The sequence below is a fragment of the Coregonus clupeaformis genome, chromosome 11, assembly GCF_020615455.1.
Source record: "Coregonus clupeaformis isolate EN_2021a chromosome 11, ASM2061545v1, whole genome shotgun sequence".
In the NCBI taxonomy this organism is placed as follows: Eukaryota; Metazoa; Chordata; class Actinopteri; order Salmoniformes; family Salmonidae; genus Coregonus; species Coregonus clupeaformis.
Genome location: NC_059202.1, coordinates 42,355,346 through 42,372,516, shown reverse-complemented (window position 1 = coordinate 42,372,516; position 17,171 = coordinate 42,355,346). Strand labels below are relative to the sequence as shown.

The 17,171-nt window shown below is 44.6% G+C and overlaps 1 protein-coding gene across 5 annotated transcripts in view; it reads right to left on the bottom strand.

Annotated features, from left to right (window-relative positions):
- The window catches only part of LOC121555266 (membrane-associated guanylate kinase, WW and PDZ domain-containing protein 2), a 333,480-nt gene that overhangs the window by 142,741 nt on the left and 173,568 nt on the right, over positions 1-17,171 (bottom strand). For all 5 annotated transcript variants that reach the window (XM_045223560.1, XM_041869071.2, XM_045223559.1 and 2 more), the window contains exons 5-6: positions 6,268-6,502; positions 2,702-2,781 (exon numbers count right to left, since the gene is read on the bottom strand). In XM_045223560.1, the coding sequence (XP_045079495.1) occupies positions 2,702-2,781; positions 6,268-6,502 (315 nt within the window). The remainder of the gene's footprint in view (positions 1-2,701; positions 2,782-6,267; positions 6,503-17,171) is intronic.

Sequence of the window (17,171 nt, the reverse complement as noted above, 5' to 3'; positions counted from 1 at the left end):
TTTTCTACATTGTAGAATAATAGTGGAGACATCAACTATGAAATAACCCATAGGGAATCATGTAGTAACCAAAAAAGTGTTAAACAAATCTAAATATATTTGATATTCTTCAAATAGCCACCCTTTGCCTTGATGACAGCATTGAACACTCTTGGCATTCTCTCAACCAGCTTCACCTGGAATGCTTTTCCAATAGGCTTGAAGGAGTTCCCACATATGTTGAGCACTTGTTGGCTGCTTTTCCTTCACTATGCGATCCGACTCATCCCAAACCAACTCTGTTGGGTTGAGCTCGGGGGATAGTGGAGGCCAGGTCATCTGATGCAGCACTGCATCACTCTCTTTCTTGGTAAAATAGCCCTTACACAGCCTGGAGGTGTGTTGGGTCATTGTCCTGTTGAAAAACAAACGATAGTCCCACTAAGCCCAAACCAGATGGGATGGTGTATCACTACATAATGCAATTTGGACTCCAGACCAAAGGACACATTTCCAACGGTCTAATGTCCATTGCTCGTGGTTCTTGGCACAATCAGGTCTCTTCTTATTATTGGTGTCCTTTTAGTAGTGATTTTTTTTGTTGTTGCAGCAATTCGACCATGAAGGCCTTATTCACACAGTCCCCTCTGAACAGTTGATGTTGAGATGTGTCTGTGACTTAAACTCTGTGAAGCATTTATTTGGGCTGCAATTTCTGAGGCTGGTAACTCTAATGAACTTATCCTCTAATGAGGCACACCTGTTAATTGAAATGCATTCCAGGTGACTACCTCATGAAGCTGGTTGAGAGAATGACAAAAGTGTGCAAAGCTACCATCAAGGCAAAGGGTGGCTATTTGAAGAATCTCAAATGTAAAATATATTTGTTTAACACTATTTTGGTTACTACATGATTCCATGTGTGTTATTTCATAGTTTTGCTGTCTTCACTATTATTCTACATGTAGAAAATAGTAAAAATAAAGAAAAAACCCTTGAATGAGTAGGTGTGTAAAAACTTTTGACTGGTAGTGTATGTGTCAGGCAGACTAAACTCAGGAGTTAATGCTGCACGCCGGAGATATGAGGTTCACCTCCTAGGGCATAGCCTACGGATATATCACCTTACCATTCGGTCTGTCCCTGGTGGGCATTCACGAAGTGTGCCGAAACGGCCCTAGCCCCCCTATGGGGGAGAGGCTTAAGATTCCTGACGAACATTGACAACTGGTTGATCTATGAAGACACGTGGGCTCCAGCAGCGGAGCACACAGCCCAGCTGTTGTCGCATCTTTCTTTGTAAGTAGGGTGATTGTAGCCAAACATAGTGATTGGGTAAGTTACATTTTCTCTAGAGTTGCTGTGAGCATAAGTAACATAGGCTTTAGTAATTTGGGATGAAAGTGTCTGTAAAATTCCACTGGGAATCCATCATTACCAGGAGATTTCCCGTTTTGTAGACTATTAATGGCCTCCACCAGCTCACCTAGGTACCGTATTTTCCTCACTATAAGGCGCACCGGAGTATAAGCCGCAGCAGCTAAATTGAATGATATTGAATGATGTGTACATATATAAGCCGCACTGGACTATAAGCTGCAGGTGTTTTAATGTTTAATTACCATATGTAAGGGTTCGTGCACAGAGGGGATTGTCGGGAAAGAGACAAACTGTCTCGCTCTCGTAATGTCTGTCTGTCTTGCTCTCGTTCTGTCTCTTGTTCTGTCTCTCGTACCACTCTCGGTTCCACTTTTACTTTTGCGCTCTACCTGTCTCACTCTTTTCCGGCCTCCAGCTTTTCCTGCTGGAGCCCGCCGCTTAAAGGTGGGGTGCGCGGACCGGTCATAGAGCCCATAGAGTTAAAGTTGGTGGACTGTAACCTGTAAAATCCATAGATTTAGGAGGTCTTCTAGTGGCCGTTAGCTGTAAAAATCCATAGATTAGCCGCACCGTTATATAAGCCGCAGGGTCGAAAAATGGGAAAAAAGGTGCGGCTTATAGTCCGAAAATTACGGTAAATGTTTCTATCCATATACATTTTATCTGGTTCATTTGTAATTGGTAAATGTACCTTATTTGGTAAATTATCTATATCTTTCTTTGAACTTTTGTTTTCAGATTGATACAGTTTGTGATAAAATGTTTTAAAGACTGAGTTAATTTCTGAAGACTATTGTCATGCTACCATCTGGGGTTTTAATGCAAATCTGCCATTTTCAACCCATATACTGGTTGTGAGTGTAAAGGGCTACGGCTTAAAATACAGGATAAAATCTTACTATGTCACATGATTGCGCTAAACACAGGGCCCTCCCTATGTCTTATTGCCCTTTCCTTCATTCCCCTTGCCCTTCCTTATGTAGAATAAAATATACTGAGTGGTTAGGTGGAGACAATATGGCAGCAATTCACTCTTTTTTTTCAGGTATCAAGATCATTCCCCAGGTATTACTCCAAAGGAGGGTCGTGAGAGAGAGAATAAAAATAGATACAAAGAAAGGGAGAAAGAAGGACAGACATAAACAGATCAAGTGAGAAAAAGAGCAAGCACGATAGAGAGATAGGGGAGGGGGAATCCAGAGAGCAGGGTTTGTGCTAACAGTCCACAGAGCAAGTAGAATTCCCATCACACACAGGTCCTTTACTGGAGAGGAGAGGAAGAGAAGAGAGAAACCTTATGCATCAACCTACATGTGAATTTGTACATAACACAAACACTCACCGTCCTCTTTGCACTCCTCAGGTGGTTTGGCCTTCTTTGCAAGCCGAGGATCCAGCCATGACGTGGTTTTGGTGTTGTGACTAGAGAGGAGAGCGAAAGAGAGAGAGACTTTTGACTTTTTGTCTTACTTTAATGAGCCATTCTCATTTCGTGCAGAGACCATCCCTTTAAATAATAACACTGGGTTTGAGAGAATGGAATAGCATCAAACACATGGAACCCATGTGTTTAGCGTATATTTAACTAATTCCTCTCCAGCCATTACCATGATCCTGTTCTCCCCAATTAAGTTGCCACCAACCTCCTGTGACATGGAACAACAGATAGTCCCACCTAAAAATGAGGTTTGTTCTGAAGTGTCTGTCCTATATCTGAGAGATATAAGAAAGATCAGCAAACAGTGGAATTTTTTAAAACATGTATATAACCCCTTATTCATCCATAATTTTTTTTTTTTAATTGGTACCGGGGGACCTTCAAACAAGTATTGTGGGCATGCCTGAGCAAAACAACCAACATGAACACTACCGGTCGAAAGTTTTAGAACACATACCCATTAAAGGGTTTTTCTTTATTTCTACTATTTTCTACATTGTAGAATAATAGTGAAGACATCAAAACTATGAAATAACACATATGGAATCATGTAGTAACCAAAAAAGTATTAAACAAATCAAAATATATTTTACATTTTAGATTCTTCAAATAGCCACCCTTTGCCTTAATGACAGCTTTGCACACTCTTGGCATTCTCTCAACCAGCTTCATGAGGTAGTGACCTGGAATGCATTTCAATTAACAGGTGTGCCTTCTTAAAAATTAGTTTGTGGAAAAAATGTCCTTCTTAATGTGTTTGAGCCAATCAGTTGTGTTGTGTTGTGACAAGGTAGGGGGGGTATACAGAAGATAGCCCTATTTGGTAAAAGACCAAGTCCATTGTGGTCCTCTGTAGCTCAGCTGGTAGAGCACGGCGCTTGTAATGCCAAGGTAGTGGGTTCGATCCCCGGGACCACCCATACACAAAAACATTAATAATGTATGCACGCATGACTGTAAGTCACTTTGGATAAAAGCGTCTGCTAAATGGCATATTATTATTATTATTATATTATTATATTATGTCAAGAACAGCTCAAATTAGCAAAGAGAAATGACAGTCCATCATTACTTTAAGACATGAAGGTCAGTCAATACGGAACATTTCAAGAATTTTGAATGTTTCTTCAAGTGCAGTCGCAAAAACCATTAAGCGCTTTGATGAAACTGGCTCTCATGAGGACCGCCAAAGGAATGGAAGACCCAGAGTTACCTCTGCTGCAGAGGATAAGTTCATTATAGTTACCAGCCTCAGAAATTGCAGCCCAAATAAATACTTCACAGAGTTCAAGTAACAGACACATCTCAACATCAACTGTTGGGAGGAGACTGTGTGAATCAGGCCTTCATGGTCGAATTGTTGCAAAGAAACCACTACTAAAGGACACCAATAAGAAGAGACCTGCTTGGGCCAAGAAACACGAGCAATGGACATTAGACCGGTGGAAATGTGTCCTTTGGTCTGGAGTCCAAATTTGAGATTTTTGGTTCCAACCTATGTGTCTTTGTGAGACGTGGTGTGGGTGAACGGATGATCTCTGCATGTGTATTTCCCACCTTAAAACATGGAGGAGGTGTTATGGTGTAGGGGTGCTTTGCTGGTGACACTGTCTGTGAGTTATTTAGAATTTAAGGCACACTTAACCAGCATGGCTACCACAGCATTCTGCAGCAATACGCCATCCCATCTGGTTTGGGCTTAGTGGGACTATCATTTGTTTTTCAACAGGACAATGACCCAACACCCCTCCAGGCTGTGTATGGGCTATTTCATAGCTTTGATGTCTTCACTATTATTATATTATTATATGTAGAAAATACTACAAATAAAGAAAAGCTCTTGAATGAGTAGGTGTTCTAAAACTTTTGACAGGTAGTGTACGTGTTCATGAGAGTCTTACCTGTCCACAGAACGGTCACATTAGTGTGTAGCCCAAACTGTTCGGACGCTACAGACAGAAGTTGGCAGATCGGCTGTACCGACTTCAGACTCCAAGACGCTTGTGGAGAACACCATTGTGTTTAAGAGAGTCTCATCTTTCCATAGAGGGGTCAGAATAGTATGTAAATCAAACCGTGCAGACGCTACAGATGATTTTGTGAGAAGACGGATTTTCGGGATGTCTCATGGTCTGACAAACACCACACTAGCTCTGTCACCTTTCACCACAGATGCGGAAGTGCAAAGCATCCAATGCAAAAAAATTAATTGTTATGGGGATTTCCGCAGGATCGCTCAAGTCCCCTTTTTTTGGGCAGGAGAGTCAAAGCCGCCCTTCTACAGCTTAGCGGCAGCTCCTCCCCCTTATGCAATACACAAAACAAGTCCTGTCCAATAATTACCCAGAACGTTATATAAAAATCCACAGGCAAACCGTCGACCCCCCCGGGGGGCGGCCGGGGGCCATCTGAGAGACGGCAACCGTTCGTGAAAAGCCAGAGAAATGTCAATTTCTCTGCGACAGAGAGGGTTTGGGAAGGTCAGTGAGCAGAACCTGAGAACACACAGGATCACAGAGCTCTGCCCTATACAAATCAGAGTAGAACTACACCGCCTGCTCCCGCATCTCACCCACAACAGAAGTTACCCGCCCATCAGACAAATGTAAACAATGGATTTTCTTGGTTTCCCCACTCTGTTTTTCCATCCCAAAAATGAAAACGCTGGGAGCATCCATCTCTCTCAACATGGAAAATTGAGCTCTTACAAGTGCTCCTTTTGCTTTAATCAACAACAACAACAAAAAAGCCCCTAGGTCCCTGCGTAGTTCAATACATGATCTTTCTGCCCCACTGTACCTTGTCCCACCAGCTCAGCCTCCACCTCACTTATGCTACGCTCAAGCTCCCTCAGTACTCTCCTGGCTTCTGAAGAGGAAAAAGCTGTATAGAACTGACAGGAAACCAAAATCTGGGCTTTCCCTACATCCCACCACTGACTGAGTGACTCAAACTCCCCTTTTTGCTGCCCCCACCTCTTTCAAAAACCTTGGAAGCTTCAGCAAAAAGGGGCATCTGGCATCTGAGCTTTACATTGAATTTCCAATAGGACACCTGCACCCTGGTGAAACAAAGAAATGAGCCATGGCAATATGATGGTCCGAAAACCCAACTGGGAGAATGGAGGCCCTCAATAGCCTATTGCTCTGATTCTTAAATGTATAGATACGATCAAGACGAGCTGCGCTCACCCTACCCCAACCACCTTCACCCACGTATACTGATTTCAGGTGGCAATACTGACACAAATCAAATTACAACCCAAAGTGAGATTTAACCCCCATCCCCTGTGTATGTGGAGTGGGGGTGGGCAGGAGGGGGGTTATTTAAGGTGAATAAAATGGCCATAAATGCTCTAATAGGCCCTCTGCTCCTCATCAGAAAGACAGATAGACAGGGGAAGAGAGACCGTGTGTGTATGTGTACTCCCCAAAAAATAAAAATAAATAAAAAATAAAACACACACTTACTCTATGAAGTAGACCTCTCCTTTCTCGGTGTAGGCCATCTCCCAGTTGTCGGGCAGGGGTCCCAGTTCCTCCTCATCTCCTTTGGGGAGTTTGGGGGGCGATTTGGGTGGTTCCCCCTCGGAGGGCTCCTCTCCCTCTGTGGGGGGCTCAGTGAAGGCAGGGGGCAGGGTGGGGACATCCACCGCAGAAACCTCCTCTGACACATCCGTGCTCTTGTCCTCATGCTCGCTTGACTCTGTAGAGAAGATGGAAACAAATGCAGAGTTTTAAAGCTCAGCACTTTATACAGTATGGTCTTCTGTCATCTATCTCACAGGGATTTTTCTGCCATTGAAATCCTTGGGCGGGCCACCTAAGCTTTCTTTGGGGTCAAAACAGTGTACATTTATTATATATATATACACATTTACATTTTAGTCATTTATCAGATGCTCTTATCCAGAGTGACTTATAGTTAGTGAGTGCATACATTATAATTTTTTCATGTTTTCATACAGTGGGGAAAAAAAGTATTTAGTCAGCCACCAATTGTGCAAGTTCTCCCACTTAAAAAGATGAGAGAGGCCTGTAATTTTCATCATAGGTATACGTCAAGTATGACAGACAAATTGAGGGAAAACAATCCAGAAAATCACATTGTAGGATTTTTTATGAATTTATTTGCAAATTATGGTGGAAAATAAGTATTTGGTCACCTACAAACAAGCAAGATTTCTGGCTCTCACAGACCTGTAACTTCTTCTTTAAGAGGCTCCTCTGTCCTCCACTCGTTACCTGTATTGTCATGTATTAATGGCACCTGTTTGAACTTGTTATCAGTATAAAAGACACCTGTCCACAACCTCAAACAGTCACACTCCAAACTCCACTATGGCCAAGACCAAAGAGCTGTCAAAGGACACCAGAAACAAAATTGTAGACATGCACCAGGCTGGGAAGACTGAATCTGCAATAGGTAAGCAGCTTGGTTTGAAGAAATCAACTGTGGGAGCAATTATTAGGAAATGGAAGACATACAAGACCACTGATAATCTCCCTCGATCTGGGGCTCCAAGCAAGATCTCACCCCGTGGGGTCAAAATGATCACAAGAACGGTGAGCAAAAATCCCAGAACCACACGGGGGGACCTAGTGAATGACCTGCAGAGAGCTGGGACCAAAGTAACAAAGCCTACCATCAGTAACACACTACGCCGCCAGGGACTGAAATCCTGCAGTGCCAGACGTGTCCCCCTGCTTAAGCCAGTACATGTCCAGGCCCGTCTGAAGTTTGCTAGTGTGCATTTGGATGATCAGGAAGAGGATTGGGAGAATGTCATATGGTCAGATGAAACCAAAATATAACTTTTTGGTAAACACTCAACTCGTCGTGTTTGGAGGACAAAGAATGCTGAGTTGCATCCAAAGAACACCATACCTACTGTGAAGCATGGGGGTGGAAACATCATGCTTTGGGGCTGTTTTTTCTGCAAAGGGACCAGGACGACTGATCCGTGTAAAGGAAAGAATGAATGGGGCCATGTATCGTGAGATTTTGAGTGAAAACCTCCTTCCATCAGCAAGGGCATTGAAGATGAAATGTGGCTGGGTCTTTCAGCATGACAATGATCCCAAACACACCGCCCGGGCAATGAAGGAGTGGCTTCGTAAGAAGCATTTCAAGGTCCTGGAGTGGCCTAGCCAGTCTCCAGATCTCAACCCCATAGAAAATCCTTGGAGGGAGTTGAAAGTCTGTGTTGCCCAGCGACAGCCCCAAAACATCACTGCTCTAGAGGAGATCTGCATGGAGGAATGGGCCAAAATACCAGCAACAGTGTGTGAAAACCTTGTGAAGACTTACAGAAAACGTTTGACCTGTGTCATTGCCAACAAAGGGTATATAACAAAGTATTGAGAAACTTTTGTTATTGACCAAATAATTATTTTCCACCATAATTTGCAAATAAATTCATTAAAAATCCTACAATGTGATTTTCTGGATTTTTCTTTCTCATTTTGTCTGTCATAGTTGACGTGTACATATGATGAAAATTACAGGCCTCTCTCATCTTTTTAAGTGGGAGAACTTGCACAATTGGTGGCTGACTAAATACTTTTTTTCCCCACTGTATATAACATTTCTCGCATTCCAAATTCCAAATAAAAATATTTTCATTTAGAGCATTTATTTGCAGAAAATGACAACTGGTCAAAATAACAAAAAATATGCAGTGTTGTCAGACCTCAAATAATGCAAAGAAAATAAGTTAATGTTCATGTTTAAACAACACAATACTAATGTTTTAACTTAGGAAGAGTTCAGAAATCAATATTTGGTGGAATAACTCTGATTTTCAATCACAGCTTTCATGCGTCTTGGCATGCTCTCCACCAGTCTTTCACATTGATGTTGGGTGACTTTATGCCACTCCTGGCACAAAAATTCAAGCAGCTCGGCTATGTTTGATGGCTTGTTACCATCCATCTTCCTCTTGATCACATTCCAGAAGTTTTCAATGGGGTTCAGGTCTGGAGATTGGGGTGGCCACGAAAGGGTCTTGATCTGGTGGTCCTCCATCCACACCTTGATTGACCTGGCTGTGTGGCATGGCACATTGTCCTGCTGGAAAAACCAATCCTCAGAGTTGGGGAACAATGTCAGAGCAAAAGGAAGCAAGTTTTCTTCCAGGACAACCTTGTACATGGCTTGATTCATGCGTCCTTCACAAAGACAAATCTGCCCGATTCCAGCCTTGCTGAAGCACCCCCAGATCATCACTGATCCTCCACCAAATTTCACAGTGGGTGCGAGACACTGGCTTGTAGGCCTCTCCAGGTCTCCGTCTAACCATTAGACAACCAGGTGTTGGGCAAAGCTGAAAATTTGACTCATCAGAGAAGATTACCTTACTCCAGTCCTCTATGGTCAAATCCTTATGGTCTTTTGCAAACCTCAGCCTGGCTCTTCTTTGCTTCTCATTGATGAAGGGCTTTTTTCTAGCTTTGCACGACTTCAGCCCTGCCCCTAGGAGCCTGTTTCGAACCATCCTTCGCCGTGTACTTCACCCCAGCTGCAGTTTGCCATTCTTTTTGTAGGTAATTTGATGTCATCCTACGGTTGTTGAGTGACATTCGAATGAGTTGACGGTAATCCCGGTCAGTAGAGAGTCGTTTTCCAAGAGGATAGTGATGACTACAGCAGTGGTTTTTATATTTTTCCTTGTTAAATAACATTTGGTTCAGGTGATCACCTAATCAGTACCTAATTCAGTAGAATGAGGTGTGCCTGTGTTGGAATTCAACATACACTGGAATGGAATGGCAATCAAACATGTAGAGATGCTGATTTAAGAAAAATGTGCAGTGGTCTCTTATTTTTTTCCAGAGCTGTGTATATATACAGTGGGGGAAAAAAGTATTTAGTCAGCCACCAATTGTGCAAGTTCTCCCACTTAAAAAGATGAGAGAGGCCTGTAATTTTCATCATAGGTACACGTCAACTATGACAGACAAAATGAGAAAAAAATAAATCACATTGTAGGATTTTCAATGAATGTATTTGCAAATTATGGTGGAAAATAAGTATTTGGTCAATAACAAAAGTTTCTCAATACTTTGTTATATACCCTTTGTTGGCAATGACACAGGTCAAATGTTTTCTGTAAGTCTTCACAAGGTTTTCACACACTGTTGCTGGTATTTTGGCCCATTCCTCCATGCAGATCTCCTCTAGAGTAGTGATGTTTTGGGGCTGTCGCTGGACAACACGGACTTTCAACTCATTTTACATTTACATTTTAGTCATTTAGCAGACGCTCTTATCCAGAGCGATTTACAGTTAGTGAGTGCATTAATTATATTTTTTTATATATTTTTTTTCATACTGGCCCCCAGTGGGAATCGAACCCACAACCCTGGCTTTGCAAACGCCATGCTCTACCAACTGAGCTAACTCCCTCCAAAGATTTTCTATGGGGTTGAGATCTGGAGACTGGCTAGGCCACTCCAGGACCTTGAAATGATTCTTACAAAGCCACTCCTTCGTTGCCCGGGCAGTGTGTTTGGGATTATTGTCATGGTGAAAGACCCAGCCACGTTTAATCTTCAATGCCCTTGCTGATGGAAGGAGGTTTTCACTCAAAATCTCACGATACATGGCCCCATTCATTCTTTCCTTTACAAGCATCAGTCGTCCTGGTCCCTTTGCAGAAAAACAGCCCCAAAGCATGATGTTTCCACCCCCATGCTTCACAGTAGGTATGGTGTTTTTTGGATGCAACTCAGCATTCTTTGTCCTCCAAACACGACAAGTTTAGTTTTTACCAAAAAGTTATATTTTGATTTCATCTGACCATATGACATTCTCCAAATCATCTTCTGGATCATTCAAATGCACTCTAGCAAACTTCAGACGGGCCTGGACATGTACTGGTTTAAGCAGGGGGACACGTCTCGCACTGCAGGATTTGAGTCCCTTGAGGCGTAATGTGTTACTGATGGTAGGCTTTGTTACTTTGGTCCCAGCTCTCTGCAGGTCATTCACTAGGTCCCCCCGTGTGGTTCTGGGATTTTGTGATCATTTTGACCCCACGTGGTGTGATCTTGCGTGGAGCCCCAGATCGAGGGAGATTCAGTGGTCTTCCATTTCCTAATAATTGCTCCCACAGTTGATTTCTTCAAACCAAGCTGCTTACCTATTGCAGATTCAGTCTTCCCAGCCTGGTGCAGGTCTACAATTTTGTTTCTGGTGTCCTTTGACAGCTCTTTGGTCTTGGCCATAGTGGAGTTTGGAGTGTGACTGTTTGAGGTTGTGGACAGGTGTCTTTGGTACTGATAACAAGTTCAAACAGGTGCCATTAATACAGGTAACGAGTGGAGGACAGAGGAGCCTCTTAAAGAAGTTACAGGTCTGTGAGAGCCAGAAATCTTGCTTGTTTGTAGGTGACCAAATACTTATTTTCCACCATAATTAGCAAATAAATTCATAAAAAATCCTACAATGTGATTTTCTTGAGAAAAAAATAAATATCAATTTGTCTTTCATAGTTGACGTGTACCTATGATGAAAATTACAGGCCTCTCTCATCTTTTTAAGTGAGAGAACTTGCACAATTGGTGGCTGACTAAATACTTTTTTTCCCCACTGTGTGTGTGTGTGTATATATATATATATATATATATATATACAGTGGGGAAAAAAAGTATTTAGTCAACCACCAATTGTGCAAGTTCTCCCACTTAAAAAGATGAGAGAGGCCTGTAATTTTCATCATAGATACACGTCAACTATGACAGACAAATTGAGAAAAGAAAATCCAGAAAATCACATTGTAGGATTTTTTATGAATTTATTTGCAAATTATGGTGGAAAATAAGTATTTGGTCACCTACAAACAAGCAAGATTTCTGGCTCTCACAGACCTGTAACTTCTTCTTTAAGAGGCTCCTCTGTCCTCCACTCGTTACCTGTATTAATGGCACCTGTTTGAACTTGTTATCAGTATAAAATACACCTGTCCACAACCTCAAACAGTCACACTCCAAACTCCACTATGGCCAAGACCAAAGAGCTGTCAAAGGACACCAGAAACAAAATTGTAGACCTGCACCAGGCTGGGAAGACTGAATCTGCAATAGGTAAGCAGCTTGGTTTGAAGAAATCAACTGTGGGAGCAATTATTAGGAAATGGAAGACATACAAGACCACTGATAATCTCCCTCGATCTGGGGCTCCACGCAAGATCTCACCCCGTGGGGTCAAAATGATCACAAGAACGGTGAGCAAAAATCCCAGAACCACACAGGGGGACCTAGTGAATGACCTGCTGATAGCTGGGACCAAAGTAACAAAGCCTACCATCAGTAACACACTACGCCGCCAGGGACTCAAATCCTGCAGTGCCAGACGTGTCCCCCTGCTTAAGGCAGTACATGTCCAGGCCCGTCTGAAGTTTGATAGAGTGCATTTGGATGATCCAGAAGAGGATTGGGAGAATGTCATATGGTCAGATGAAACCAAAATATAACTTTTTGGTAAAAACTCAACTCGTCGTGTTTGGAGGACAAAGAATGCTGAGTTGCATCCAAAGAACACCATACCTACTGTGAAACATGGGGGTGGAAACATCATGCTTTGGGGCTGTTTTTCTGCAAAGGGACCAGGACGACTGATCCGTGTAAAGGAAAGAATGAATGGGGCCATGTATCGTGAGATTTTGAGTGAAAACCTCCTTCCATCAGCAAGGGCATTGAAGATGAAACGTGGCTGGGTCTTTCAGCATGACAATGATCCCAAACACACCGCCTGGGCAACGAAGGAGTGGCTTCGTAAGAAGCATTTCAAGGTCCTGGAGTGGCCTAGCCAGTCTCCAGATCTCAACCCCATAGAAAATCGTTGGAGGGAGTTGAAAGTCCGTGTTGCCCAGTGACAGCCCCAAAACATCACTGCTCTAGGGGAGATCTGCATGGAGGAATGGGCCAAAAATACCAGCAACAGTGTGTGAAAACCTTGTGAAGACTTACAGAAAACGTTTGACCTGTGTCATTGCCAACAACAGGTATATAACAAAGTATTGAAAAACTTTTGTTATTGACCAAATACTTATTTTCCACCATAATTTGCAAATAAATTCATTAAAAATCCTACAATGTGATTTTCTGGAATTTTTTTTCTCATTTTGTCTGTCATAGTTGACGTGTACCTATGATGAAAATTACAGGCCTCTCTCATCTTTTTAAGTGGGAGAACTTGCACAATTGGTGGCTGACTAAATACTTTTTTCCCCCACTGTATACTGTCTATCTGACCCATTTGCAAGAAACGTAGGCGTATGTCACTACTTCACAGGAGAGGCATTTGACATTTTGTATATATGCTACCAGTCAAAAGTTTGGACACATACTCATTCAAGGGTTTTTCTTTATTGTTTACTAATAATAATAATATAAAATGCCATTTAGCAGACGCTTTTATCCAAAGCGACTTACAGTCGTGCGTACATACATTTTTGTGTATGGGTGGTCCCGGGGATCGAACCCACTACCTTGGCGTTACAAGCGCCGTGCTCTACCAGCTGAGCTACAGAGGACCACTATTTCTTGACATTGTAGAATAATAGTGAAGACATCAAAACTACAAAATACAACATGTGGAATCATGTAGTAACAAAAAAGTGTTAAACAAATGTGACGTCACGAGAGGCTACACAGCTTTCAGCGGGATTGCTCAAGTAGTGCAAGGAGACCAGGTTCAATCAAAACAAGGATTTTATTAAAGGTCTTGGGAAACTAACGAAAGTATAACACAATTCTGTTCTCTGGTGGCTCTTAAGGGTTAACAGTTCAGGGATGTCTCTTCCACATCCAAAATCATAACTCTCCCTCGCTCAAATAACTTTTCCCCAGTCTTACTGTATTCCACGTTGCAGCTAGTGGCCAACCCAGCAAAACGTCCTTCCAAATGTCCCACACGTATTTCCACAGGTGCATATATCCAAAGGTGAGTGTTTCCCACAGGTAAGTATCTCCAAATCCTTATATTCCTCCTGGAAGTGGACGTGCAGCCCTCTTGTCCTCCAGAGAGCCCAGGTTGGAGACTGTGTTACTTCACTTCCCAAACCCACTCTCAGTGTGTCTCTTCCCTTCAAAAACCTCCAGCTCATCAGCTCCTGATCTGTTTCAGCTGCGTGGGAAGATTGGCCATAGAGGGGTGGAGTTCCCGACCATACCAGCAGATGGAGCCATAGCTGTCTGGGTTTGCAGCCATCTCAGGGGGATGTAACGTCCCTCCAGGACACAGCCTCTCGTGACATCACACATCCCCCTCCTCGGGACCGACGTCCTCGTCGGGGTAAAGGCAGCGAAGAAGGCATCACGCCGGGAGAGGGCGTCCGCATTGCCGTGGTGCTTGCCAGACTGCTCTCTCTTCAACTCCTCCAACTCTAGGACCAGGGACTCAGCCTCCTGTTGTCTCTCCTTGAGTTTCTTACTGAACGCATCAGCCTTGGTTTTAGCAGAGTTTAGCTTCTGTTGAGCAGCTTTCAGTTCCTTCTCTCTCTCTGCCTCCGCATTCTTCATCTTGTTCTCCAACACCTTGTACTTCTCCTCTGCCTTCTTCTGGACCTCCTTACTACTGCGCAGGGTCTCCTCACACTCCTCGATGGTCCTGCGCAGCCTCTCCAGCTCCTCCTGTTGCTTAGGGAAGGAGCTCTGTTGGAGTTTAGCCTGGAGGATATCTAACTCTTCTGTCTTCATGTCTAACTGTTGCTTTAACAAACGATACCTCCCAGCGGTCCCCTTCAGACCAGACAGTTCTTTGTCCAGATTCTGTAGCTCCGTCTCTGTGTCGGTCTGGGCACCTGCCATCCCTATCAGAGCCCGGGCGGGAGTGAGTAACTCGGAGGATTGCACCGGAGCCTTCCCAGGATGAGTCTTGCCTCTCCGTTTCCGAGGTACTCGGGTTATCCTCTCCTGAGACTCTCCAGAGTGGGTAAAAGGCTGGGCAGTCTCGTCCCAATTAGGACAGGGACGGGGAGGGAATCAACCACCCCCGCCGTCGTGTGTATGGTTCCCCGTGTGCTGGTCATTGTAAGTTCAGTAATGGGGTATTCTCTGGTGTCCCCATGGACACAGGAAACTGGGAGGACTTTCCCCGGGGTCAGACACGTTGGGCCCACCAAATCCTTACGCACCAGGGTGGCCCGGCTACCAGAATCCAGTAAGGCCTCCACATCATGGTGATTCACAGTTACCGGGCAGGTGGGGGGTCGATCTGGGCCGCCATCTACGACTCCCAAGAGCGAGGCAACACGGTGTGTGGGTGCTGAGCTGGAGGACTCCGCAGTGGGCATAGGTTCATCGGCTGGTTTCCCACACTGCCAGGAGATATGTCCCATCTCCCCACACCGGTAACCCTGTCGAGTTTCCCCCTCCTGGTGTACTCTTCTTGGACCCGCCTGGTTTCTGGCTCCCCCTGGAGCCGGGATAAGTCCTGACGTGGCTGGGTTCGAGAACTGGGGTCCTTTGGACGGGTTCTTCCCATTTGTAGTGGGGCCGCCCTCCTGGGGTCTTTTCGGGAAGCATTCAGCATCTCCGCTGTGGCCTGGTACTTTTCCACAGCTTCCACGGTCAGATCAGCCGTGGTCAAGGCCTGTTGACTGATGAACCGTTTTGCCTCATAAGGCAGGGCGCGTAGGTAACGATCCACCACAACGGCCTCCACCACCGCCGCTGCTGTATTCCTCTGCGGATCCAGCCATTTCCTTGCGATTCGGACAAGTTCATGCATCTACGCCCGAGGAGGTTGGTCTGGTTGGAAGGTCCAACTGTGAAAGCGCTGGGCCATACCAAACTTTGTGAGTCCATATCTGCTGAGGATCTCAGACTTCAGGGCATCATAGTCAGTAACCTGGTCAGGGCCCAGGTCCCGGACAGCATTCAGCGCTTCCCCGGTTAGAAAGGGGGGCTAACAGACCAACCCACTGTTGCTTGGGCCAGGCTTCCCTAGTGGCCGTGGCCTCAAATGCATGCAGGTATGCCTCAATGTCATCGGTAGCTCCCATCTTAGATATAAAGTCACTTGCCTTTATTGGGCGGGTATTTTGGACCACCCTCTGTCTCTGCAACTGCAATTCCTCTGCCTTCAGAAGGTTGGCTTTCTTTTGCTCCTCCAAGAGAGCCACGTTTGCTTGCATCTGGGCTTGCTGGCCAGCAACAAGGGCTTTCAATATGTCCTCCATTTCAGTCGGGCGGGGAGCCTACGGCCAACTTGGAAAACTGGGTGATCAAACCTTCGGTATCCTCCTCTGACATGCACTATTAACGCTTGAGCGTGCCTGTATTCTCCACCATCTGTGACGTCACGAGAGGCTACACAGCTTTCAGCGGGATTGCTCAAGTAGTGCAAGGAGACCAGGTTCAATCAAAACAAGGATTTTATTAAAGGTCTTGGGAAACTAACGAAAGTATAACACAATTCTGTTCTCTGGTGGCTCTTAAGGGTTAACAGTTCAGGGATGTCTCTTCCACATCCAAAATCATAACTCTCCCTCGCTCAAATAACTTTTCCCCAGTCTTACTGTATTCCACGTTGCAGCTAGTGGCCAACCCAGCAAAACGTCCTTCCAAATGTCCCACACGTATTTCCACAGGTGCATATATCCAAAGGTGAGTGTTTCCCACAGGTAAGTATCTCCAAATCCTTATATTCCTCCTGGAAGTGGACGTGCAGCCCTCTTGTCCTCCAGAGAGCCCAGGTTGGAGACTGTGTTACTTCACTTCCCAAACCCACTCTCAGTGTGTCTCTTCCCTTCAAAAACCTCCAGCTCATCAGCTCCTGATCTGTTTCAGCTGCGTGGGAAGATTGGCCATAGAGGGGTGGAGTTCCCGACCATACCAGCAGATGGAGCCATAGCTGTCTGGGTTTGCAGCCATCTCAGGGGGATGTAACGTCCCTCCAGGACACAGCCTCTCGTGACATCACACAAATTAAAATATATTTTATATTTGAGATGTAAAGAGTTGGTCCCATTTTTCATGAGACATTTTCCAAGACAGTTGTGAAGAGGGCACGACAACACCTTTTCCCCCTCAGGAGACTGAAAATATTTAGTATGGGTCCCCAAATCCTCCAGAAGTTCTACATCTGCACCATCGAGAGCATCCTGACCGGTTGCATCACCGCCTGGTACGGCAACTTCTTGGCATCCGACCGTAAGGCGCTACAGAGGGTAGTGTGTATAGTCCAATACATCACTGGGGCCAAGCTTCCTGCCATCCAGGACTATATACTATATCCAGTCACTCAAGTCATAGACTTTTCTCTCTACTACCGCATGGCAAGGTGTACCGGAGCGCCAAATCTACGTCCAAAATGCTCCTTAACAGCTTCTACCCCCAAGCAATAGGACTGCTGAACATTTAATCAA